Here is a 25,446-nt window from a genome sequence, read left to right as displayed (position 1 = left end):
GAAAAATAAATTTGAAATGTGTGGTTCACTCCGATAACAAATAATCACTACCCTACAGCTGCCTTGCAAGCACATCACACTGATTTCTGAATTGATTTTCATGACAATCTTGCAAAGTAGAGAGATTAAAACAAGACATCTGTTTTGCTCAGGATGGATGGGATCCTGTGGGGATTTCAAAAGTACCCTCCTCTGGCAGATAAGTTTGGCATCATTTTTTGCATGTGAGCAATCTTTGTAAAGTCTTTTCAGAATTAAAAAAAATTAAATTTAAAGCAGAATTAAACCTTTTCTGTTTATTTTGGTTACAAAAAATTAAGCAACTTTTATACAAACAAAACCAATTATCACTAAATTTTAAAAAAAAAAACCTGTTAATTGGAAAAATCAAATATATCTAACAAAAATTCTTGGTATTCAAAATATAGACTCAATTTCTGTTGGGCATATATAACTAGTACCCATTCCCCAACAGATAAATAGCTAATGGATATGAACAAACATTTCTCAAAATAAGAGCTGCAAAGAGTGTGCAATAACATGAAAATAATGCAAATCAAACTACCCTGAAGTTTTATCTCATACTTTGCAAATTGGTGAATATGACAAAGAAAAATGTAGTCAATATTGGAGGGAGTGTAGAATAAACACACGAATACATTATTGGTACCATTTTGATAAGCAATTTGGAATTGTGCAAATAAAGTGAATAAATGTCCATACTCTTTGACCCAGAGACTGAATCACTGGGCATATACCTCAAGGAAGCCACAAATAAGAAAGTCCAATAGTTATAGCAGCACTTTTTGTGATAGTTAAGAACTGAAAACAAAACAGATGGCCATCAGCTGAGGAATGGCAAACAAATTGTGATAAACAAATATAACTTAAGATGTCTATATGCTGTACGAAATGATAGGCATAATGAATTCAGAGAAGCATCAAAAAGATTTAGATGAAAGGAAACAGGATGAAGTAAACAGCCACAAAAATAATATACACATTAACTACAACAATATGACTGGAAGAACACTAAAAATCCATGAGGGTATGACAGAATTATAAAGACCATGTCTGATTTGGAGGTGAGGGCTCCCCAGGAGCTACACTCCAGAGGTTTTTAGACTTTTTCAATGTGTTGATCAATTGCCCTGATTTTTCTCCTCTTTAAAGAAATATTATATGGGATGGTTCTCTGGGTGAGGAAGGGAGAAGCATACTAGGGATTATTATGATAATGTGTAAAACAGAAGGTATCAATAAAATCTTTTATTTTAGTCATTATCCAAAATGTGCAGGGAATCGACAACTATGTAAGACTAAGGTTACAGCTGAGGATGTATACAAACAGTTCTCAAAAGAATTATTAGTAGCTACTTTGTATATAATACTTCAAGACGATAAAAGTCATTGTTTTACTGTTATATCTAATATATATAATAATCAGTTATTACATTTGCATCCTTTTATTTCCTCATCTAGGGCTTAGCCCCTGTCAAAGATCACTCTCTGAAAGACATAACTGACAAGATTGCCTTAACAGCATCCCCTCCCCAAACATGTTCTTTGATCTTAGACTGGACTCAATCCAATCAATAAAACCTGGTTTCTGTTTATACTGTAACCAGAATCTAGTCTGAGGGAGTTCTAGCTCCCAGGAATTGATCTTCTGTACTTTCTCCCTCCATTAGAGTTTATGCCAATCAAACCACGGTTTGATTGCATGGAGATGGATCCCTCTGTCCATGGTACTGGAGCTGGAATCCCAATCAAACTAATTTCTCCGCAGGAGGCCCTGAAGACTTCCAGTCTACCTCCTTGCTAGGGACCCACCAATCAGGGCTGATTTTCACTTGTCAGGGGCATGCACTTTCCAAAAATTTATGGAGGCTTTCATTTTCTCATAGTTTTGTCTTGGATTCCTGGCATCCATTTATTATTAACTAGCCTAACTAATAAACTGATCATCAATATCCAACCGGCTCTTTCTCTTGGGTTTTTCATTCATTACAAAGATTTGCTTTCTCTCTTGTGTCTCATATGATCCTCACAACTACCCTGGGAGGTAGGTACCATTATCCCCATTGCATAGATGAAAAAATGAAGGCACAGAGCTGGTACATGGCTTGCCCAGGGTCCTCGCTAGTCAGTCCCTGAGCCCTGCTTGCCCACCAGTTAACCCTCCAGCCTCCTGTTAACTCAGAACCAGGGTCATGAAGAACAACACAAATTAAATGCTCATAATCACTCACAACAGGAAGTCCAGATGAAAACCCACAAAATCGGCCCAGAGCAGATGCTGGAAAAATCCCATCTAAATATTCTTTAGGTCACTCTTTTCTACTGGGGGAGGCATCTGAACGACACTGCAGGATTGAGGCTGGAGGGCTGAGAAGGGACATCGAGGGTCCCTTGGAGAGCAAGGATCAAATTGGCCAATACTTAAATTAACTGTTCATCAAAAGGACACACGGCTGAAGTTCAATACTTGGGACACAAAATGAGAAGAGCCAGAGATTGGGAAAGATTGAAGGCGAAAGGAGAGGACAGAGGAAAGACGAGATGGTGAGGTCACCACCATCAGAGAAGCATTAGGTGCAAGCTTGCACAAACCCAGGAAGAGAGTGGAGGATGGAAGGGCTGGGGGTCTGGGGGTCCCGCAGTCAGACAACATTAAATCACAAAAAGGCACGTTAAATCCTTCATTGAATCCTTCTGCAGCTTCCTTCCCCTCTCTGTCTCTGCTGCTTCCATTTTCTCCTGGACACCTCCAAATGAGAGAAGCAGCAATGGAACAGAGAGAACTCCCGGCATGGGCAAGCTCTCCCGAAGCAGGCTTCTGCTCAGGCCTTGCTCATCACTTGGGAAATAAGTTTAAAGGGGGTTGAGGAGAGGCTGCCCCTGACTCTTCCAGGGTCTCGCAGTTAATTTTCATTGTGGGGAAGCAACTGCTCAGACTCCTCCTCATCTCTGGTTCTCTCCCTTCTTTCTAACTTCTTTCCCTTCTGGAAATGCCATGAGGGTAGGAACAATCTTGCTTTTTGCCTGTATTGTATTCTTGGTCACTTAGCACAGGGACTGGCACACAGTAAGTGCTTAATAAATGCTTAGTGACTTATTTAAAGCTCACTTAATTCTATCAAAGAAGAGCTTATTATTATTATTTTTTTAGAATGAATAGACACTACAAGAAAAGCTTCCATTTCCTAAACCTTTTAAATGGCAGCTAAAATGGCATCTGCTGAGATCATTTTGTAAAAGTCTGCCCACTCCCAGGTCATGGGATATTCTTTGCCAAGTATGACAATTCTCACAAATATTTTGTCAAGAGAACAGAAGCATCCTTTCCAAAGACTTTTGGGTGCCAGGCTAAGTATTGAGGATACAAGACCACAAACAAGGGCCTCTGCCCTCAGGGAGCTTACAGTCTAATGGGAGAGACAAACACATGCAAAAGAGCCTTAACCTTGAACTAAGGAGGCTGGGAAGGCTTCCCGTTAAAGGTGGGATTTTAGTTGGGGCTTAATGGAAGCCTGGAAGTCAGAGCAGAGGAGCGACCATATTCCAGGCTTGGGGAATAGCCAGAGAAAAGGCCTGAGGGCCCTGGTGGAACCCTCCAGAGTACTGGGGAGTCAAGTAGGTAGGCGGAGACTGCAAAGGGAGAAGGGGGTGGGTTATGAAGGGCTTTGAATGACTAATAGGATTTTACACTTGATCCTAGAGGCAAGAAAGAGCCATTGGGTAGGGGATGATAAAAGTCAGATGGTATTTTAGGAAAATCCTTTTAGTGAGTAGAGGATGGGCTTGAGGAGGAACCAGAAGCAGGCAAACCCCCAGCAGCTATGGTCATAGCCCAGGTATGGGGGAAGGAGGGCTTGCTGGAGTAAGGGGAAGCCTCGGAGGAAAAGGAGTGTATTCAAGAGATGGCATGGAACCGAAATCTACAGGCCTGGCAAGAGTTCGGACATGGGGATAAGCTAAGATGGCAGTTTGACATCCAATGTCTTCCTCTCCAATCAGCACGGGCACCCTGGTGCAGTGATGTCCAGGAGGGTCTGTGTGCTGTTTTTATTGTGAGCGATGCAAAGTAAAACGTCTGAGTGAGCTCAACATACTCTCTGGGAGTCTCCCTTTCTTTCCTTCCTTCTATTTAGTTCCAATTTATCTTCTTCAGCCATAGTTTACTATGAAAATTTCAGGTAGAAAATTTCAGCTGAATTTAATGAAAAAACCATTGCTAACAGAGGTCTCCCAAAATGCTTCTGAATCCCACGCATTTTATGGTGTAGTGATAAACAAGAGTGAGCGCTCATCCATCTAGTGGAGAATGAGAGTGAACTGTGGCAGATTTTACATATATACACACATCAACATACGAACATACACACACTTAGATATGTATATGCATACAATAGGGACTGTGCAGGCCTAAACATTCTAGGCAGCATTTATTGTACTAGCAAAAATCAATCGGCAAAGATCAGTGACCTGAAGGCCAGGAACAGTTTACATTTCTTTCCTAATTCTACATTTATGTCCAGAACATTTGGACTTTAGAGTTCTTCTGACAAGATGACTTTCCTAGCCTCTAGCATGGGCTCTTTCCATTTCTCCTTCTATGTCTGACCCGCCGTAGAATTTGGGGACAGCTCTCACCCTTAGCTAAGTTTTCCTTAAATTGCACCAAAATCTCCCACCTCTCCTAGTACTGCCTTCTGGGGCCCCCTATAAAAACGTCCCCTGGCAGAATGCAAGTCAGACCTAACTTCCGAGCCTGGTACCAAAGAACACCAAGGTCACTAGCGAGGTGTCGAACCACAGGTAGGGGCCGCGGTCCTCACCATCAGTCATGAGCATAACAAATAGCCTTTAAAATGTCTGGACCCCAATTTCCTCATCTACAGTAAATGTACCTGCACAACATGATTTGACACCCAATAGAAATCATTCTAGGAGGTCCTCCCCAGGCATAATACTAACTAATCATGAAAACCATAACAGAACCAGTGGCTCATCCTCCTGACATCTCCTTGCTCAGCTCTTCCCGGCCAGAGCCTCGCTTCCTCCCATCCTAGTGTTGGCTGATGCGCTTCACAAAGTTGGGGTGAAATCCCACAGGGCTGTGAAACCTGTTGGAATGGGACTGTGACCCTTTCTGGTTTTCAGCACATGATGAAAATCCTCTGAAACCTGGTTTCCACTGGGAGGTTCACATTTCAGATGAGCTCCTAGTATTTCCTGGTTAAACTAGGCTATCTTTGCTTTGCTGTTCCAGCTAATCCAAAAGCTTAATTTTTTTTTTTTTTTTTTTTTTTTTTTTAGCAATTATGTATTATCCTCATTGCTGGCTGTTACATGCTTCAATAAACACAAAGCTTATCTTCTTTTTGTTCACTGCTTCCTTTAGTATTCATAGAATTTTTAGTTTTTTAGCTACACCACTTTTTTTCATAATTGACACACAGAACACTTTAAGGTTTGTAAAGTGCTTTACATATTATCTCATCTGTTGAAGTCATTCAAAAAAATTTCTTCTTGAGCACCTATTAAGAACGAGCCACTGGGATAATAGCTATGGGATACAGTAAGATCACTCCCATGGCAAGATCCCAGCAACTAATAGCTATGGGATACAGTAGATCAATCCCATGGCACGATCCCAAGAACTAAAATTCTGTGAGAGGATTTAGTCCAGGAGGGATGGGAATGAAGGTGTGCTAGTCAATGTTCAACATACAAACTCTTTGAAAAATATACCTAGATTTAACTTCTGAGTTTTAATTCCACCATAAACAGTTTTTGCCATCAGGCTCTTAAATCTAGACAATCAACACAACAGTCAAAGCAAGGCCTGATGGGTAGTTGTTGGTGAGTATGGAAGTATAAATGCTTATACTCAATGTAAGTCAGATCAGACTGGTCCTTAAATCCATGGAGGGGAGTCTCTGGGGAATTAGAATTTCTAGAACAGGCCTGGGAAACCTTTGTTCCACCAAGGGCCACCTGGATCTTTATAACTGCATTTGCAGGCTGTACAAAATTGTCCACTTCTAGAACTCAGGCAGTGGGAGGTTGTGGTACCCAGCTTTCAGCTCATTCGTGCCTGGTTTTGGCAGACCAAACGACCTTGTAGGCCTTCTGTGGCCTACAGGTCAGACGTTCCCCAGCCCCAGTCTAAAAGCACAAAGAAACAAAAGATCCATGTGGATCTGCAGGGACCTGTCTCGGGTTAGTATCTCAGTGAAATGATGACACAAGCAAAGCTCCAAGTCCATGGGTCTGAGTCCTATAGAACCTGGGCATGGGAAGGGGTACCAGGAGCCATCATGACCTAAATAAGAATGGGAAAGAGGCAGTGTTGGAAATTAAATGACAAAGGAAACAAACAGTACCATCTAGGATCTTGAGAAGGGGGGTGATGTGGCCACTTTTGTGCACTGCAAAATCCATTTTGGCAGCTCTGAGGCTAAAAATTGGGAAAGCCATTCATTTCAATTAAACAAATGTTTCTTGAGTTCCCATTCCACAGAAGGCACTGTGCCCATCAATCAAATAGTGCCTGCCTTCAAGGTGTTTAAATTCTTGGGGAGGAGGGGAAATGGAGGTAGCAAGCTAAATAAATGCAAAGCGATTCTAGGAAGGACATGGGTAAGACCAGGAGATGTCCAGCACAGGAGGGGTCACATAAGCCTTGAAGGAAGCTAGGGATTCCAAGACATTGAGGAAAGGAAGAAGTGCACTTCAGGTCTGGGAATCACCTCTGCAAAGGTACGGAGGTGGGAGATCTATTGTGTCCCCAAAACATCAATATACTGAGCATCTACCACATGCCAGGCACAATGTCAAATGGAGAGTGCAAAGACAAAATGAAAATCTTTCCTGATCACAAGCAGCTTACCTTCTCTACTATTCTGATGGGAAAATTAAGAGTTGGATGATAATGGTTATCGTTGCTTTCCTCTATCATTGAATGACCAGGCTAGAAGAATCAATAGATGTTAATGGCTCAGTGACCTTTCACCTGAAGAGGTCTGAGGGCTCATTAGGAATCAACAATAGGATATGGTGGCCAAGATGTCTCCTATGATCTTAGGCTTCTATAAGGAAACATGTGAAAGTCTGAGGAAGTGAGAACATCTGAAGTGCATTTAGTTCAGAATATCCCGTTTTAGGATGGATTGCTAGGCAGCTAGATGGGGGTACAGTGGCCAGAGCAAGACGAGCTCAAAACCAAGCTGTGTGACCCTAGGCAGGTCACTTCACCTGCCTGCCTCAGTTTCCTCATCTGCAAAATGAAGATATACTAGTACCCACCTGGCAAAGTTCTTGTGAGGATCAAATGAGATGATGTTTATAAGGAGTTCGACACAGTGCTGGGCACTTTATTATTAAATGATATGTGATGGACCTTAAGATCATGCCATATGAGATTCTGTTGAAGGAACAGGGGATATTTACCCCTGAGAAGAATCAACAAGCAAGCTTGTTATTCAACACCCACCATGTGTCAGGTACCCTGTGACGCCACGAGAATCTCCACTGAAAGATGAGGGGTGCTTAGAGATGAGAAGACTTGGGGGAAGAGGCACCTATCCTTATTGAAGAGCTGAGATACAAAGAGGGACTGGGCTTGGTCTCCCTGACTGGTTCTCCTCAGACCTGATTTCTGCCAGGCCCGCGCTGCCTGCTGGAACCCTCACAGCCCAGGGCCTCATCTTGTGCTCCACCTGCAGACGTGCCCAGTTTTTCCCCATCTTAAAAAACCCTCCCTGGGTCCCACGAACCCCACTAGTCGGCATTCTATAGCTCTCTTTCCCTTCTCACTCAAATTCCTTGAAAAAGCCATGGATGTTCAGTGTTTTCCCTTTCTCCTCCCTTCTCCCAAGTTTCCTTAGTCGGCTGAGACTGCTCTCTCCAAAACTGTCTGGGATCTTCACCGCCAGATCCACTCCTCCACCTTTCTGGACCTCTCTGTGACGGTCAGCACCACAATCACCACCTGGATTCTCCCCCCTGGTTTTTCTGGACCTTGTCATCTTCCTGATTTTCTCCTCCTTGTCAGCTACTTCCTCTTAGACTCCTTAACTTTACACAGGTTGTATGCCCCTAAAAAAGCCTAAGGTTGTGAAGGGTGGAGACTATTCTTGGTATCCCTGGGGCCTTGGATACAAGAGGCATTTAGTAATGCTTTTTTTGGATATCTGAAGGACTATGACTGAGAGAGAGACTCAATGGCTCTCCTTGTGATGAATGGAAAGTGTGGAGACCAGCTGAAGCAATTCCTAATGATGCTCTGTCTTGAGGGGTAGGGAGCAATTGTTCCTCTTGTTCAGTCATGTTTCAGTCGTGTTTGACAATCCATGGCTCCATGTGGAGTTTCTTGGTCAAGATACTAGAGTAGCCAGTCATTTCCTTCTCCAGGTCATCTTACAGATGGGGAAACTGAGGCAGACAGGGTGATAAGACTTGTCCAATCACGCAACCAGTAAATAAATCTGAGGCCACATTTGAACTCTGGCCTTCGTGCTTCCAAACATAGGACTCTAACCACTGCTCTTTCAATCAGGGAAGTCTTCCCACACAGTGGGTAGCCAGGATTCTTAGTGGGCACAGATGCAGGGGCCTCCACATTTGCTTTCACCTCTGAGGTTTGGTGGAGAATGAATATGGCCTCTCGCCTGATTCACAGCAGGACTCCCTCTCCGATACTGGGCAGTACTGTAATGACAGTATTTAGTAGTAACCGAAGGCTAGAAAGGTATTTTATTATTCCTTCCAACACAAGAAAGTTAACTCGGCTGAAGGTGCACAGCATGCTGGGGAAACACTCCAAACACGAAAGCGCTGCCATCCCAAAGTGATTTCCGGTCCCTTACAGATGAAGCCATTCTCAGAGGCTGTCCCCGAAGCCGACCCAAAAAATTAATTCATACCCTTGTCACATTTGGTCAGTGAAGGAAAGTCTGGTTCACACGATCTCCTTTGATGGAACTATCAAGGGAACAGCAGAGATGTCCATTTTAATAACATCATCTAGATGATCTGGGGCACATGATTCTGACTTGGAAGGCAGCCTCATCCCTACACTTGAACATGGAGTTAAATTATAAACTGTTTTTCCTTGTAAAATACAAGTGACTCCATCACTTCACGTTAACCTAATGCAAGCTGGGCCATGTGTGCATGTTTCAGGTTAACCCTCTAGGATTTCTAATTTTGAGGCAAAAGGCCTAGCTGCCCCCGCTGACCTTAGTTTGCCCTTGATATAAGATGCTTCCTACCACCTGCTGTTCACTTTAGCCAGTATCGTCCACAATTAGCCAGTATCACCTAAAAGGAGCCACAGTCCTTCAAACCTCTGCCTTCAGAAGACAGTTAACTGGACCCACTTTTGGTGAAGTACACTTTTAGTGAACTACCCTGTTATGACCCGAAGGTCACTTGCTCACCTCTATTGTACTTTAATTCTCCAATAGCCATCATCATTTCAGAAAACGCTGCCTCCTCTGTGCAAAGCTGTTAATGGTGACCCAGCACCCTTTTTCTGTGATCTCATCATTGTGAGCAATTCCCAGTGTGTCAATTCATCCCATTGACACAGATTGGCAGCTTCCCTCTGTGGGGTCTTAGTTACTGGTGGAACTGGAAGGGGAAAGGTCATACTACTAGCATTCATCAGAAGCAGGTCGGGAGCCCAGGTCTCGCTGGTGAGTGATGGAACGGCTCTGTGGTCCAAACCTGGGAGGTTGCAAGGATGATGGTAGCCCTGGCAGTAGTGGAAAAGTGATGGCAAGGTGGTGTCCGGAGGGTGAGGGAGATGGTGATCTCTGTTTGGGAGATGACTCTGAAATGCCTGTTGGAAATCCAGTTTAAAATGTACTGTTCACAGCTGGTGACGTAGGGAAGTGACGTCTGTTTCAATAGATCTAGGAATCAAGTACACAGAGAGCTGAACCCTTGTGATCCACTGAGATCACTGAGTATGAGTGAGCAAAGGGAGAGGAGAAAGCCCAGAACAAAGGAGCAAGGGACACTTATGGCTAAAAGCCATGACTAACATGAAGATCCAGAAAAGGAGACCAAAAGAAAGCAGCAGCCAGGGGGAGAAGAGCCAGAAGAGAGAAGGATCCAGAAAAAGCAAAAGGAGAATCCAGGTGGTGATTGAGGTGCTGACCATCACAGAGAGGTCCAGAATGGCGGAGGAGCAGATCCCAGACAGCTTTGGAGAGAACAGCCTCAGCCGATTAAGGAGTGCTTGGGAGAAGGGAGGAGAAAGGGAAAACACTGAACATCCATGGCTTTTTCAAGGAGTTTGAGTGAGAAGGGAAAGAGAGCTATAGAATGCCGGCTAGTGGGGCTTTTGGAACTCAGGGAGGACTTTTTAAGAGCGGGGAAGAACTGGGCACGTCTAAAGGTGGAGCACAAGATGAGGCCCTGGGCTGTCAGGGTCCGAGGAGGCAGCGCGGGCCTGGCAGAAATCAGGTCCGAGGAGAACGAGTCAGGGAGACCAAGTCCAGTCCCTCGTTCTATCTCAGCTCTTCCACAGGGATCAGGTACCCCTCCCCCCAAATCTTCTCATCTCCAACCATCCCCTCATCTTCAATGGAGATTCTTGTGGGTTCCCAGAGCACCCAACACATGGTGGGCGCTGAAGACAAGCTTGCCGAGTGAGGGCGGCACGTCTCCTTTTGGACAGGCTCCAGAGACTGTGCAGGGATCATTTCTTAATCACCTTCCATCTCCCCATCACTTGACACAACCTTCTGCACACTAGACACACGCGCCGGAGGATTGGTGGATGAACCAGATGGCTTCACCACCACCACTGCTTGGAACAAATAAAAAAGAAAAAAAATAACATGACCCTTCTTTTTCTACCTCCACCCCACAAACCACCACTGCCGCCGCCAACATTCTCAGAGTAAATTGCACAAACAGCACTTCCCCTGACCGAGGAAGCCTTGTTTTTAAGACCCCAGTGCCGCCTCAAGCCAAGAAAATCAAAGCTGGCATCCAGAGGCGGAGGACGGGGGTGCCAACCCGCCACTCCTGCAAAGTGCCCAGAATGAATCTCTCACCTTCAGAAGAGTTTGTCGCTCCATTTGATGTCTCCATCGTGAGTCCTTTGAAGGGAGATTTCCAACAACCAAGTGCTCCTCAGCAAAACCCCAGGCCCGTGGGGCTGCAATGAAGAGAGACAACTTCTAGATGACTGCTCTCTTCTCTTAACAACTGCAAATCTCTAGGAGAATATGGCTCTGGGGTGCCACCACCAATGGCTTAGCTTGCAGTCAGCAGAGCTGGTTTAAGAAAAAAAAATGATTAAAGATGTAAATGCAAGCACCAGGGCTTCCCTGCTTGGCTCAAGGTTCTGAACCCATTTAATCTGGCCTTCCCCTACGGAACTATTTCTTGGATCATTGACTTGTCATTATTCTGCAAGTGGTAGAAGCCCCTGTCTTCAGCTGGGAAGGGCTCTCTGGCTGTGGGAGCTGAGCAGTTTATGTTTATTTGATTTTAATGGTTCTGTTAATAAAGGTCATGCCTAAAAGTAATAGAAAACTAAATGTGTGAAATGCAGTAGAGAAGACTGACTTGGGGGCAATTTCTAATCTTCACAGTGTTAAGTTTAGAGATATTTATTTAATCTTCAAAGTCATTAAGGAAGGCTCCTATTTATCATCATTTTCCTGCCTTCTACACAACAATGCATGTGAAATGTTGCCCCTGTGCCTTTTCACAACCTGTCGTCTAATACAAATGCTGGGAACCATTCAATAGAAATAGAACCATTTAAAAGTACAGAACCACCAGGCCAGATACTCCCTACACATTTATTCATTGGAAAACGGTTTTGCTTTTTTGTTTTTTGCAAAACTTTTTGGAAGCAGAATTTTCACTGAATGCAAAAATTGTCCTTTTCAATGGTTTTGAGTGACCATAAATTATAAGCTGTTCTCCATAGTGCACTTGGCCCCTCATCCCACAAAGCCATTTGTCTTCCTATCGGAGTCACCCAAAACTCATCAAAACCAGGTACTTGGGTGGGAATCCCTTCTTGGCTCTAGAGCAAGGATCACCTAGCTTTCAAAAAAAAAAAAAAAGGATTTCTTTGGATTCTTACAACATATAGCTTTGAGCAGGAAATAAGTATAATCACAGTGAATATTTAAAATTAGTTATGTTCCATGGAAGGAATGGAGACACATGGCAGGGAATCCTTAAAAAATCCTGCATCCTAACCTAGTGTATTAAGTCTTTCAGTTCTCTTCAGGTCATTGGCCAGCCCTTTCTTTATCTGATTGCAGACAAAGCTATGATGATTGCTGATTGTTTATCTAGCATAGAAAGGGGTTTGGAGGCTGGTCATCTCCAAAGTCCATTTGAAAATCTCCGATTCGGAGCTATCTCTTCTGTTCTGGACAACTGGAGAGATTCAACAGAAGACATTCCCCCAAAACTAAAGAAGCAAATCTCAAGCAAGAAGCATTGACTGCAAGCCTGTTACAGAGAACGTCCCATCCTGTTAAAAACAAAAGTACTCCATAGCTCTCAAATCATGGCGGCCCTTTTTTCGATTCAGCAAGCTTATGGGGGATCTCTTTTTTAAAGCCTGGTTCTACTGGGGGGAAAATCAGCTGGATAAATGTCACTGTGTAGAGCATCTCTCAGCACTTCATGTCAAAAGTTGAAGAGACGACAGACTTCATGAGACAGCAAATCTCAGGGAGCACAGCAACTAGCGGCGTGAGTAGTGTCTGCTAGAGCCCCATCGGCACAAAACAATAGGAGCAATGGGGCCTGAGCGGAAAGGATCTCCTGCCAGGGAAATCCGAAAGTTTGTCTGACCCGTTCTTCCCACACATTTGCCAAATCTAATACAGATACTCTTGGTCAAATCACACCCCAGAGGAGGGTTGTCCTGACTGCAGGCAAACTCACTGTAATTGGTCTGGAAAGCTAAGAGAACTCAGTTGTCATTCTGCCCAATGCTAACTTGCAATAAAATCGGATCAGAGTTTCAGAGGAGCCCTTCCTAAGGTAGGAACTGAACGGTGAGTAGGTGAAAAGGAAGACAAGGAGAACAGAGGCGAAGAAGGGACAGGCGAAGGAAGCAAGGAAGAGATAGGAAGAAAGAAGGAAAGAAGGGGAAGGAAGGGAAAGAAGGAAGGAAGGGAAAGAGGAAGGGAGGAAGGGAGGGAGGAGGGAGAAAAGAGGGAGGAAAAAGGAAAGGAAGGAGAGAGGAAGGGAGGACAGAAGGGAGGGAGGAAGGGAGGGAGGACAGAAGGGAGGGAAGAAGGGAGGGAGGAAGGAGAGAGGAAGGGAAGACAGAAGGGAGGGAGAAAAGAGGGAGGAAAAAGGAAAGGAAGGAGGGAGGAAGGGAGGACAGAAGGGAGGGAGGAAGGGAGGGAGGACAGAAGGGAGGGAAGAAGGGAGGGAGGAAGGAGGGAGGAAGGAGGAGAGAAGGGAGGACAGAAGGGAGGGAGGAAGGGAGGGAGGACAGAAGGGAGGGAAGGAGGAAGGAGGAAGGAGAGAGGAAGGGAGGACAGAAGGGAGGGAGGAAGGGAGGGAGGACAGAAGGGAGGAAGAAGGAGGGAGGACAGAAGGGAGGGAAGGAAGGGAGGGAGGAAGGAGGGAGGAAGGAGAGAGGAAGGGAGGGACAGAAGGAGGGAGGAGGGAGAAAAGAGGGAGGAAAAAGGAAAGGAAGGAGGGAGGAAGGGAGGACAGAAGGGAGGGAGGAAGGAGGGAGGAAGGAGAGAGGAAGGGAGGGACAGAAGGGAGGGAGGAAGGGAGGGAGGACAGAAGGGAGGGAGGGAGGGAGGGAGGACAGAAGGGAGGGAAGAAGGGAGGGAGGAAGGAGGGAGGAAGGAGAGAGGAAGGGAGGACAGAAGGGAGGGAGGAGGGAGAAAAGAGGGAGGAAAAAGGAAAGGAAGGAGGGAGGAAGGGAGGACAGAAGGGAGGGAGGGAAGGGAGGGAGGGAGGAAGGGAGGACAGAAGGGAGGGAGGGAGGAAGGAGGAAGGAGAGAGGAAGGGAGGACAGAAGGGAGGGAGGAAGGGAGGGAGGGAAGAGGAGGGAGGACAGAAGGGAGGGAGGAGGGAGGAAGGAGAGGGAGGGGAGGACAGAAGGGGAGGGAGGGAGGGAGGGAGGAGGGAGGGAGGAGGGAGAAGAGGAGGAAAAAGGGAAAGGAAGGAGGGAGGAAGGGAGGACAGAAGGGAGGGAGGAAGGAGGGAGGAAGGAGAGAGGAAGGGAGGACAGAAGGGAGGGAGGAAGGGAGGGAGGGAAGAAGGGAGGGAGGACAGAAGGGAGGGAGGACAGAAGGGAGGAGGCAGCAGGCTGACTCCGTCTTTAGTCCCCACCGAGAAGCCGTCCCCTCCGGGCACGGGCACCCCCTCCCAGAGGGCAGCCCCCAGCTCCGAGCAGGACAAGCATGATCTCACTTTAGCCTCCTCCCCTCCCGTCCCCGCCCGCACCAAAGGTCACGTGCCGGGGGCCCGCCAGGGGGCGCCCCGAAGGCTCCGCAAGGGGAGGAGGCTGGACGCGGGCCCGCCCTCGGACGCACCGGACTCTCCCAGCGCCGGGGCCCGCTCGGGCGGACTGCGCAGGGGCGGGCGGGAGGCGGCGGTCCCAGAGCGGTGCCTGCGGCCCTGTGGGCCCCTCGGCGCGGGGAGGAGGGCCCTGAAGCGGGCCCGGGGGGCGGAGGCAACGGCCGGCTCGGCCCCCACCGCAGGGAAGGGCAGCTTCCTGGCCCGGGGAGCGGCGGGGCGCTCGGTTCTAGCCCGGGACCCCACAGAGCAAAGCGGGAGCTCCCTGCTTCTCCGGCGGCGCCGCCGGAGGGCCGGGGCTCTCTCCCCTGGGCCGCCTCTAACCACGGGGAGCCCCGAGTCTGGCCGCGGGGGGCGTCTCTCAACGGCCCCTCCCCCTGGCGCGGCGGGAGGCGGCCACGGCCCCCGCGGCTCTCTCGGGGCTCGCGCGCGGCCGCCCCGCCCCCCGGCCCGGCCCTCGGGCGTCCCCTTACTTTGGGACTCCATGTTGCGCTGCTCAGGGGGCTTGGGCCTCGGCCCTCCCACCCGCCCCCTGAGCCGGCCGCGCGTTCGCCCGTCGCCTTGGCGATGCCGGGGGGCGGGGCGGGCAGGGGGTGGAGAGGCCGGACCGGCTCCGCGGGAAGGGCGGAGCCTCGGAGAAGGGGAGGAGCCGCCTCTAACGCGCATGCGTGAGCGGGAGGGCCGGCGGACGGACGGCGACGATCGGGGGCCAAACCGCGCCCGATCCGCGAGCCTCGCGGCCCAGAGCGCACGCGCCGCTGCCCAACCCGGCCGTTGTGGAGCGCGTGCCCGGGAGCCCGCTCGAGCCGAGGACGAGCGCGAGCGCGCCCCCGGAGTCGGAGCCGGAGCCGGAGCCGGAGTCGGAGTCTCAGGTAACGGCGCTCGGAGATCCGCCTGCTCGGAGAGGGCGGAGAGCCGGGAGACCGAGGCCCCACAGAGACGTTGCCCCGTCCCGGCCTGAGGCCGTCGGGACTGAGAGCGAGCGAGCTCTTCAGCCCCTTCCCCCACTTCTCCCTCGGGCCGACGGCCCGGCCGAGTCACGTGTCCGGGGTCCTGGCCCCCCGCCCCCCCGGAGTGCCCAGCGCGCCCCCGGCGCTCCTTCGGGGAAACTGCGGCCCAGGAGCCACGGGGGGCGGGGGGCCGAGACCCCCGGGTTGGCCCCTGCGAGCCCGGCTGCAGCTTACACTTGTGAAGTCCAGTCAGAGGCTGGGCTGGGGCCGGGGAGGGGCCCCTCCCCCTCCCCCCAAGGTGCGCTGGAGGAAAGAGCGAGAGGCCAGGGTGGGAACCCTGAAGGTTGGAGGGGAAGGATCCATCCCGGGTCCAGGGGACCGACCTTGTGGCCCCACTTCTCCACCAGTGCCCCGCCCTGCCTGGTCCCCGTGTCCCCCTCCTCCCCAGCGCCCTCCTCCCCCCTGCCCTGCCTTGTCCCCCTCCTCCCCAGCACTCTCCTCCTCTCTGCCCTGCCTCCCTCCTCCCCAGCACCCTCCTCCTCCCTGCCCTGCCTGGTCCCCCTGTCCCCCTCCTCCCCAGCACCCTCCTCCTCCCTGCCCTGCCTGGTCCCCCTGCCCCCCTCCTCCCCAGCGCCCTCCTCCTCCTCCCTGCCCTGCCTCCCTCCTCCCCAGCGCCCTCCTCCCCCCTGCCCTGCCTTGTCCCCCTCCTCCCCAGCACTCTCCTCCTCTCTGCCCTGCCTCCCTCCTCCCCAGCACCCTCCTCCTCCTCCCTGCCCTGCCTGGTCCCCCTGCCCCCCTCCTCCCCCCTGCCCTGCCTGGTCCCCCTGCCCCCCCTCCTCCCCAGCACCTCCTCCCCTAGTCCCGGTCTCTGTCCTGTAAGCCGAGGAGGTCTGGGGGTCCAGCCCGGGTTCTTGCCGGGGCCCCCCTGGCCCCTCACTGTCCTACTGGCCCCGGCTCATGGTCCAGTCCTCGTCTGGAGAATGAAGAGCCGTTTGTCCCCGGGGGGAGCCCCCGACACCTCTGACAGTTGGGGGTGGGGCTGAGAGGGTGCGGGACATGTCTGTGGGGGCCCCGGGCGGGGGTGCGGCGGGGAGGCCCTGGCAGCGTGGGGAGCTCACCCGGGAGCCCCGACTCTGTGCAAGAGGAAGCAGAGGGCCTGGACCCCCTGGGAGGCCCAGGGTCCTGCAGGAAGGTGTGCCAATGCGGGGGGGGGGAGCTCCCGGCCCCCAGGCTTCCCTCCCTGCTCTTTGCTGGGAATGACCGGGGGTTCCCCGGGCTCCTGCAGGACCCCCAGCGGCTCCATTTCCCTGGGGGAGGCCCTGCGTCCCCCACAGGGCCCGTCTCTGGCTTCCCCAGCTGCGGGGGCTCCTGGCCTAAGGGAGGGGGCCAAGCAGCGGCCCCGGGCCCTTTCCCTGGGCACCGAATGCGGCATTAAATGCCCCGGGCCGCAGGCCAGACCCCGGGGGCCCGGACACTGAGGGCCACCACTCCTAAGGGTGCTGCGTCAGGCCCCCAGAGCAGCGGGGTCTGGGCAGATCCGGGCAGGCGGCGTGCCCAGGCCCCGCAGTCAGGAACCTTGCAAGGCGAGGCCAGAGTCGATCTCACCTGCAGGAAGACCTAGTTCTTTCCTAAAAGCCCAGACCGGAACCAAGCTCCCTGGTCTCCAGCCCCAGGATTCCATTCACTCAGAATTCACGGGGGCAGGGCCGGGTTTTCCCCAAGGGGACTGTCTGGGACATGACCTTGGGCAAAGGGCCTGCCTCCTTCAGGCCTCAGTTTCCTCATTTGCCAATCGGGGATGCTGCAGGCCCCACTTCTCAGGTTATCGCTTTGCCAACCGTTGCTGTAGAAGTGTCCCTGGCTCCAGGGGTGAGATCTCTGGGCCCGGGACTTGGACCCATAGGCCACAAGACGGTAGCTTATTTTCTTCTTAATTTTCATGAGTATCCACTTCCTCGGAGGCATTTTTTATTCAGCCTCAAACTGATCTGAAAGGACAGTTCCCAGCCTTCCCCAAAGCTGTCTCTTGGAAGGTGGTCCTGGCAGGGCTGGAGCTTGGTTCCGGTCTGGGGGGGGGGTCCTGTCCTTCGCCATGAGCTCTGCCAGGAGGAAGCCTTCAGCCGGAGCTGCTCTCCCAGGCTCCCCAGAAAGGCCCCCTGGCCCAAGGACCTCCCAACTTGGCCCCGGAGCGCCATGCTGGTCTTTGGGTCCACGATCATGGTCATGTGAAGGGTAACAGAACGGGGGGTCGTGTATCGGGGGGGGGGGGGGGGGGGGCGGTGCACTAGCCAGGCTCGGGAAATCATGACCTGTGTGACCAGTAAATAATTACTCTCGGAAGGAGGAGGAAGCAGTGCTCTGATCGGGGCTGAGAAGCCACAGGAGGACCAATAGATAGAACCTTTCTGGGCCAACATCATCCTCTGCTACCTCCTCCTCAGAGCCCGGCGACCCTGTGTCCTTGAGCTGGCTGGGCGTCGTGGCAGCCGGATGGACCAGCCCAGCCGGCCATGGGCTTGTTGCCAGGCCGAGGTGGGGAGGGGCCGGGCAGGGCCTCAGCAGCTGCATCGCAGCATCAGCACCAGTGACCTCGAAGGAAGGAGAGAGCGTGGGCAGGAACTGGCAGCCATGTCCAAGTTGGCATGAGGCAGGACTGTTAGCCATCAGGAGACGCTGTGTAAACTTTTAATTTAGGACAGAGACTATGGGGAAAGTGCACCTTCAATGGGTGCAAAGAAGTAGCTGTTCAAAGCTAAGCAAATGTAATCTCACTTTTAGAAAACATGTCCTGGAGAGGATCGAGGAAAAGAGTCCTAAGTCACAAACATGTCAGATCTAGCAGAGGTTTTTCCGTTGTTTTCGATTTCAGATAATGGTGAAACTCCTAGGGTCCTCCTGAGGGTTTCTTGTTGTGTTTTCTGTCTTCTCCAAAATCTTCAGTGTATCGGAATAATCCATAATGTGATTCAAGCAAAGGTGCTGTGGCTTTCGGTGTCTCTGAATCTAACAAAACTTCAGAATTTGTCTGGATAATAAGAACTTTCCCCCTTTTTCTTTTAATTAAGCTGGATGGTAGCGCAAAGAGATTTGTTAATGAATGAATGCTCTTTAGTCACTAATGGGTAGGTCTTCTTAATAGAAAAGGAAGTTTCTGGTGAAATGTCTCTAGGATTTGTCTGTGGCCCTGGGCTAAAACAAGCTTATTGATGATTACTTTAAAGGCACATTTCAATAAATTGATAAACAAGCATTCATTAAGTGCCATGGATGATGGACTTGGTATTATGCTACAAATATAAAGAATAAAACTAATCCTCTCATCCTAATGGAGGAGATAAGAACATATATGTGCATTTATGTAAATTGTAGAAAGAGAAGAAATGTAAATAAATACAAAGTAGGTAAATACAAGATAGTTTGGAAAGGAAAGGAATCCTGAAAGGCTTCATGCAGAGGATGGTTTCTGAAGGGCTTATTTGAAGAAGAGATGCAAGGGTAGGTCAAACAATTTAATAAAAGTGATTATAATGCCTAAATTAATTTACTTATTCACTGTCATGTCAATCACTCTAAAAAGGAATTACTTTATAGAGCCAGGGGGGAAAAAACCAAAATTCATCTGGAGGAATAAAAAGTTCAAGAATATTAAGAGAGTCAATCAAAAAAATGATAAGGAAGGGGGCTTAGCAGTGCCAGATCTCAGACTATACTATAATCAAAGCTGTAAACATCAAAACAATATTGGATGAGAAATAGGTTGAACTGTAGAAGAGATCAGGAATACAATATGCAAAAGCAAATGATAACAGTAACCTAGTGTTTGATAAACCCAAAGATCCCCAAAACTTTGACTGTTTGACAAAAGGAGGCTGGCAGAAACTTAAGTATAGACCAACATCTTACTCCTGATATCAAGATAAGTTTATGGGTGCATTATCAAAGAGTGATAATCATTTTTTTTTAATTAGTGGAGCAGGAAAGAAATTGCATATCACATCTATGAGGAAGAGTTCATGATCAAAGATTACAAATGGTAAAATGGATAACTTCAGTTACAAACAAAACCAGTGCAACCAAAATTAAAAGAAAAGCAGGAAGAGGGAAGGGGGGAAGAACTTTTCAAGAAAGTTTCTCGGAGAAAGGTCTTGTTTCTAAACAATGGAAGTAAGTCAAATTTACACAAAAAGAGCCCTTCAGTTTTCAGAGTCAAAGGACATGAAAAGTTTTCAGAAAGAGAAATATAAACTATTATCGGCCATAAAAATGCTCTAAATCACTAATAATGAGAGAAATATAAATTAAAACAATTTCACACCCATCAGATTAGCGAAGATAAAAGGGGAAAAAAAAATCAAATGCTGGATGGGATGTGGAAAATGGGTACACTAAAGAATTTTTGGTGGAGCTATGAACTGATCCAATCATTCTAGAAAACAAGTTGGAACTATGCCTGCAAAGCTATCAAGCTGTACTGTTTTTGACCCACATGACACTACTACTAGGTCTATATACCCCAAAGAGATCAAAGAAATAGGGGAAAAAATACAAATGTACAAAAATATTTATAGCAGCTCTTTGTCGTGAAAAAAAAAAAAAAAGAGGGCATTACCCATCACTTGGGGAAATGGCTGAATTGATTTGTGAATATCCTGGAAGTGTTTTAATAAATGATGGAAGTAATAGCTTCAGGGAAGACTTGTGATACAAGGTGAAGTGATCAAAATCAGGAGAACAATCATATCAGAAGAGTAGTTGTTCCTAAGGCAACTCACCTGTGAAAGACTTAGTAACTATTAAGTACAGTGACTAAGCACATACCAGAGGACTCAGGAAAACATGTTGTACTCTAAAGAGAGCTGAGGGACTCAGCACACATTGAAGCCTATATTCTTCTCTTTATTTGGGGGTGGGGCTGAGTAAGGTATGGCTAATACTGGAATTTGTTTTGCATGAGTATATATTTGTGATGGGTTTGTTCTACTTGCTTCCCATTGAGTATTAGATTGGGAGAAGAGAGAATTTGGGACTAAAAATAAAATTGAATTTAATTTCTAAAGAAATATTAAATGTCCCTTTAAAAGTAGGGGGATTGGGGCAGCTAGATGGCACAGTGGATAGAGTACCAGTCCTGAAGTCAGGAGTCACTTTTTGGCATCTGTTAAAAAACAGGGACAAATAATGTTCATTCAATGAGTCTTGTGAGTTAAGTGTATTGTTAACAGTAATAAGCCCTGTTCCTGTGGGTTGTTAAGGTCATTCTGGTGATTTTTATCCTCAACACCTAGTATGGTGTCCCGACCATTGAACTGAATTAGAACTGAAATGAATTAATGAAAGAAGGGAGAGTGGCAGTCTTTTTTACCTAGCTACTAGACACAGGGCATGAGGGAGTAATGAGGAAAAAAGAGATGTTCACAGTGCAGAATGTTAATAAGAACGAACGGACTACCCTGATGGCAAATCAGTTGGCAAATCTGCTGAGCTCTGTGACCTTGGACATGCTTGACCCCCATCTTAGATCTTTCTTCCTCTCTTGGTCCTCCTACCTTTGTGATTGCTCCTTCTCAGCCTCACTAGATTATCCAAGTTCTTTGTCTTCCCCCTTCCCCCCCCCCCCCCCCTAACTGGGTGTTCCTCCAGGTTCTATTCTTAACCCTCTCCTTTTTACAAATGATTTAATCTATATAGATGCATTTCCCTGTCTGTCTTTGTAGAACTAGACTGAGATAGCTTGATCTCAGGTACTCTAGATAAGACCTGCAGTTGGGAAGGCGGAGTCTAGCATCATCAATTATCTCTTGGACTTCCAAATCCAAAGCTAACCCTTTTCTAGTTCTTTCTTTTCAAGTGTTCATCTGTCCCCCTCGTCACCTCTCCCGCTCCTCACCCATCTCCTTCCCACACATCAGCTGTCAGATCTTTTTATTTCTACAATTACAACTTCTCTACTCCAGCCTCCACTCCCCCTCCCCTGAACCATTATGATCCCCTTCACCGGGTCAACCTCCTTCTCTCTTCTTTGCAATCCATTGCTTTGCACAGCTGCCATTGATTTTTCTCAAGTGCAGATCTGACTGTCAGTACCTTTCTCATCTTCCCAATGGCTCCCAACATCCTCCAGATCCTGGCATTTAAAGCTCATCACAGCCTCATCTGCCTTTCCATTCCTCATCCACTCAACTCGTCCTTGTACTCCACAATCCCACCAAGCTGGTCTTTCTGCTGTTCCTTACACAGGATGCTTGTCCCCCTAGGCTTACCCAAATTTGTTCTGTCCTCCTCACCTCTGCCTCTTGGAAATCCTGATTTCCTCAGATAAATTTGAATGTCACCTTAGGCATGAGTTCTGTCCCAGGTTCCTCAGCCACTAGGGCCTTTGCCCCGAACAGTCTCTGGCATCTGCTTTGTATGTTTTGTTTGTACAGCTGTATGTATGCAAATGGTCTCCTCCTCCCCTGTTTGAGTATAAGCTTTTTGTTTTTGTGTCCCCACCAAGGCAAGACATAAAAAGTACTTGTGAGTCAGCTGATATGTCCATAAGTTGAGACTGACACGCTGCAATGAGACTAGCATGAAACTATGTTAAGATCTTACCTTAGTGTGAGTTTGGAGAACCATCTGTTTTTCCTATTTGGTAGAGAACAATAGGAGGAAGAAGGAAGGAGATGAGAATTAGGTTTTTGTGGCATGGCTCTGAAAAAAAGTTACATCAAGACTGCAGCTGCTCTCTGAGAATCATTTTAGTTAATGGGAAACTGGCCATCTTGTACTTCAGTCTTAAGTTACAGCATCTCCTAAAACAAAGAAAAATAGAAAAACTCTTAATTCTGGCCTTTTTCAGGGACACAGAGTGCCAAAAAAATCAACATTTTAAAATCAAGTATAACATGAATTTAACTGTTGTTGACCCAAGGGTGAAATCCTTGTGAAAGATCCTACTATTGAAAGAACTGAACCATGTCCTTCTTGCTCTAAATGAGAGCAGAAGAAAGAAGTCAGCTGCAGCTCAGTAAGAGGCGCTTTTCCATGTCCATTTTGGAAGAACTCATAAAGGAGTTGGTAGAGCTTTTTATCAAGCAGCTTGGGGTACCACCATGCCCAAAGGCTTGGAGTCAGGAAGACTCATCTTGCTGAGCTTACATCTGACCTTAGATAAATTACTAACTGGGTAACCCATAGTCTGTTTGCCTCAGTTCTTCATTTGTAAAATGGGCTGGAGAAGGAAATGGCAAACCACATCTTTGCCAAGAGAGTCCCACATGGGATCTCAAAGAGTCAGCTACAACTGAACAATAACAAATCTTTGCTGGGCATCCAAAGCAACAAAAAACAGCATTTCATGGAATACTTGGGGGAGTCTCTTCTTGTACAATACATGATGAAGATATACATAAAAGCCAACATGAAGATAATTAGAACTTATGCTCCAACATCTGTTACAGAGAATATTAAGGCACAAACATTCTATGAAGGACTTAATAAGGCCTTCTAAATAAAATCAGCAGATGTGGCATAAGGCATAGAGAGAGCTGCCTTGGAGTGCAAGTTCTCTCTTAGTTACATACACACTGATGTATGTAGTCTTTTAGCCTCCCCATGGCCCAGGCAAATTCTCTGAAGAAAATAAATGGCAAAAAAAAAAAAAAAAAAAAAAAAACTGAACCTATACAAGCACAAGGAATTTCCCTACTAGAGCTAGACTACACCAAAGGTCCAGTCTATCCCATCCCTTGCCCATTGTGATTTCATTGCATAAATGATCATCGGGGAGAGTGATGAAAAATATGCTAACAAACTTCAACTTCAGAAAGTTGAGAGAAAGAAAGAAGGGGGAAAAAGAACTAAAGATAGGATCTCGGCTTGTCAAAGAGATGTAGAAGAATAGGAACAGATTACTTCAGTTATGGATATCTATGATTTCATAAAGAGGAGAATATTAGGAAAAAGAATTAGCACTTCTAAAGGATGTAAATACACAATGAACAATCAAAACAGTGATTGTGAATGGAGTAAATTAACCCATAAAATGTAAGAGAATGGCATGCTTAGACTACAAAGAAAAATTGAACAATATACTATTTATAAGACATGTGTTTGAAACACAATTATTCATATTCTTTGAAATGAGGGACTTGGGCAGAATTTATATCTTTCATACAAATTCAAAAGAGCATGGTTAGTAATTGTGATCTCAGACAAAATAACAATACAAATAGACGTGGTTAAAAGGAATAACCATGAAAACTACATTGTGTTTAAAGGCTCTATTAAAACATCAGTACATAATATGTTGCATTGATACTTATGTAATTAGAGACAACCAACTGGTACAGTGGATAGAATGCTGGTTTTAGAGTCAAGGAAAACCTGAGTTCAAATCCAGCTTGAGACACACAACTACATGAATCTGGGCAAGTTACTTAACCTTTTTTCCCTCAGTTTCCTCATCTATAAAATGGGAATAATACCCAGTTCCCAGGATTGTTTTGAGAATCAAATTGATAATACATATGAAGACTCTGTAAATCTAAATGCAAGCTAATTATTACATTGCATCCAATGATATAATCCGATTACAGTGAGAAATTGAAAGCAGATAGTTGAAGATTATAATGTGCTTCTTTCAGACCTAGATAAATCTTAACAAAAAGATATACAAGAAAAATTAAGAGACATGAATAGAACTTCAGAAAAGTTAATTATAATAAGTATCTAGTGATTATTGAATGGTAATAAAAAATATTATACAAAAATTGACCACAAGTGCAGGTTCATAAGCAAATTCAGAAAAGCAGAGATAGTTAAATAAAACCTTTGCTGAACAGAATAAAAATCAGTCAATGAAGAGCTTTTGAAGAAGGATTCCAACATAAATGAAGACTAATGGAAAAGAGTCAGTGAGTTAAAGAACAAAACACAGAAATAATTGATAATGCCAAAACTTTGGGGATATAACCAAAGCAGTCCTAAGGGGAATATGTCTCCTAAATACTTTAAGCAGCCAAAAAAAAAAAAAAAGACTAAATGATTCATTCATGTGACTAAAAATATTAGAAAAGCAACAATTTTGTCAAACCCATTGTTATTAAGTCATATGTGACTCCCTGTATCAAACTATCCATGATGTTTTCTTGCAAACATACTGAAACGCTTTGCTATTTTCTTTTTCAGTAGATAAAGGCAAACAGAAGTTAAGTGACTTTCCCAAGGACACACAACTAGTAAATATCTTGGGTATGGATTTGAACTTGTCTTCCTGCCTCTAGGCTCTAAACAAACACAAAAACAAAAATTCTGAAAGTCAGAGATAAGGTAAACCATTGAATTGATAATTTTTAATTACATGATTTTTTTAAAAGAGGGAAGCTAACTTGCTAATATCAAAAAAGGGAAAAGGAAATGAAGAATCTTTGTAGAAATTATTTTTCCCAATTAGATACAAGTGAATTCTATCAAACATTCAAAGAACAATTATAATATGATGTGACATTTTAAAAATTCCTCACAACAGCTACAGATTCTAAAATACTAAAGAGAACAAATTACTTGTGCTGGGGAACCCAGATCCCCTTTTTGTCACATTCATTTCTTTCTCAAAAACTCATACTCCTGGGGCAGCTAGGTGGTGCAGTGGATAGAGCACTAGCCCTAAAGTCAGGAGAACCTGTGTTCAAATCTGGCCTTAGACACTTAATATTTCCTAGCTCTGTGATCCTAGCCAAGTCACTTAGTCCCAGTTGCCTCAGCAAAAAACAAACAAAAAACCATACTCCTGAAAAGCCTGGAACATTTATTTCCAACATATCAAATATTCAAACATTGACAAGGTCTGACAAACCAGATTCAATCAACAAGAAGTGGAGAATGTTGAAAAAGTGGAAGAAGAAATTGATAAAAATATAAACAGCAAGATATGTCATGATTCACAATTCTCAAATTTTTCAGTCCCTCA

At 46.7% G+C, this 25,446-nt stretch overlaps 2 protein-coding genes across 4 annotated transcripts in view; one reads left to right on the top strand and one right to left on the bottom strand.

Moving 5' to 3' along the window:
* Nucleotides 1–15,091, bottom strand: part of FANK1 (fibronectin type III and ankyrin repeat domains 1) — a 68,327-nt gene extending 53,236 nt beyond the window's left edge. The window contains exons 1-3 of one of the 3 annotated variants that reach the window (XM_031957011.1): nucleotides 15,018–15,091; nucleotides 11,079–11,300; nucleotides 10,733–10,825 (exon numbers count right to left, since the gene is read on the bottom strand). In XM_031957011.1, the coding sequence (XP_031812871.1) occupies nucleotides 10,733–10,825; nucleotides 11,079–11,115 (130 nt within the window). In that variant the 5' untranslated portion in view covers nucleotides 11,116–11,300; nucleotides 15,018–15,091. Of the gene's footprint in view, nucleotides 1–10,732; nucleotides 10,826–11,078; nucleotides 11,301–14,561; nucleotides 14,662–15,017 lie in introns of those variants that run through there. The other 2 variants (XM_031957012.1, XM_031957013.1) reach the window with 2 other exon arrangements.
* A 255-nt stretch (nucleotides 15,092–15,346) lies between these two features.
* The window catches only part of DHX32 (DEAH-box helicase 32 (putative)), a 58,539-nt gene continuing 48,439 nt past the window's right edge, over nucleotides 15,347–25,446 (top strand). Inside the window, exon 1 of the mRNA XM_031957010.1 lies at nucleotides 15,347–15,416. The gene's annotated coding sequence lies outside the window, so the exon portion shown is untranslated. The remainder of the gene's footprint in view (nucleotides 15,417–25,446) is intronic.

Source organism: Sarcophilus harrisii, chromosome 2 (genome assembly GCF_902635505.1).
Source record: "Sarcophilus harrisii chromosome 2, mSarHar1.11, whole genome shotgun sequence".
NCBI lineage: Eukaryota > Metazoa > Chordata > Mammalia > Dasyuromorphia > Dasyuridae > Sarcophilus > Sarcophilus harrisii.
This window is presented reverse-complemented; position numbering and strand designations above follow the sequence as displayed.